The sequence below is a fragment of the Calidris pugnax genome, unplaced genomic scaffold (genome assembly GCF_001431845.1).
Source record: "Calidris pugnax isolate Ruff unplaced genomic scaffold, ASM143184v1 scaffold103, whole genome shotgun sequence".
Classification (NCBI taxonomy): Eukaryota; Metazoa; Chordata; class Aves; order Charadriiformes; family Scolopacidae; genus Calidris; species Calidris pugnax.
In genome coordinates this window covers 3,166,038-3,167,303 of record NW_015090990.1, presented here as the reverse complement: position 1 = coordinate 3,167,303, position 1,266 = coordinate 3,166,038, and the positions used below count along the sequence as shown (strand labels likewise).

At 69.8% G+C, this 1,266-nt stretch overlaps 1 protein-coding gene across 1 annotated transcript in view; it reads right to left on the bottom strand.

Moving 5' to 3' along the window:
* Nucleotides 1-6: 6 nt before the first annotated feature.
* CDK5R2 (cyclin-dependent kinase 5, regulatory subunit 2 (p39)) overlaps nt 7-1,266 on the bottom strand; it is a 10,733-nt gene continuing 9,473 nt past the window's right edge. The window contains exon 2 of the mRNA XM_014954116.1: nt 7-1,020. Within this exon, the coding sequence (XP_014809602.1) occupies nt 315-1,020 (706 nt within the window). The 3' untranslated portion in view covers nt 7-314. The remainder of the gene's footprint in view (nt 1,021-1,266) is intronic.

Here is a 1,266-nt window from a genome sequence, read left to right as displayed (position 1 = left end):
CTCATCGCGCGGGGGGGTTGGGGGTGGAGGGAGGGGACACACCACACACACGCACCCCCCCACCCCACCCGCCCTGGTCTTCTCCGCCGTCTCGGTGTCCCGGAGCGCAGCCCCCAGCTGGGGTCGGAAGGGGAAGGGGGAGAGCGGCCGGATCCGGAGCATGGAGGGTCCAGGCAGCGTCTCCGTGGAGGGGAGAAGGCGAGGAGGATGCGGGGGGAGCGGGGTGGGGGGGATCAGGCAGTCCTTCGCCTCCCCCGCCCCTCGGTGCGCGGCCCCTTCCGCCCCCGGCGCCGGGGGGGGGTCTCGGTACCTCCCTAGCGATCCAGGCTGATCGTCCAGTGCTTGGACCCGTCTCCGCCCTCGCCCTCGCTCTTGAGGTCCTGGAAGAGTTGCGTGAAGTAGTGCGGGTCCGCGTTGATTCGCAGCATCTTGGCGCTGAGGCGCTGGATGATGCCCAGGCAGCGCTCCCAGAAGCGCCCCTTGTCGCCCTCCACCAGGAAGGGCTTGAGCGGGTAGGAGATCTCGTTGCCCATGTAGGAGTAGGCGAGATAGAGGCAGGTGAGGAAGGCGGCCTGCAGCTCGGCCTGGCTCCCGATGTCTTCTCCCCGCAGCGCTTCCCGGCACAGCAGGTAGACGAAGACCAGGTTGGCCGGGGTGATGAAGCCCTGGTCCTGCCAGCCCTGCAGCAGCAGCGAGCGGTCCACGCTGCGGAACCAGGAGATGAGCTCGCCGGGGCTCAGCTCCTTCAGCCGGTAGCAGCGGCGGCACACGAAGTCCCCCAAGCAGCGCAGCAGCTCGCCGGTGGACGCCTGCACCACCACCCGGCGCGGGGAGCCCGGGGGGCGACTACCGGCCGGCGGCGGTGGCGGCGGCGGCTTGCCCCAGAACCCGGTGCGGCGCTGACGGGCGGCGGCCGCCCCGACGTGACCTTCAGAGATGGGGGGGGGGGGGGCTCCCCCGGTGCTCCCCGCCGGGGCGGGGGTGCTGCGACCACCGATGCTGTCCCAGCCCCTCAGCACTCTGCTTTAGGGAGGGGGGGAAGCGGCAGGGCCCAGCGGGGTGAGCCCAGAGGACAAGGGGCACAGGGAGGATCGGGGGGTGGTGGGGTGTTTGCTGAATTTGGCCACTCTCACCCGGGTCCTGCTCTTTATTCTTGCCTACAAGGCGAGGGACGAACCTTCACAGACCAGCAGAGCCCCCCACCACCACCACCTTTCCCTCAAATGATGCTAGGGAGAGACAGTGGGAAAGAAAGGGCCTGGGCAA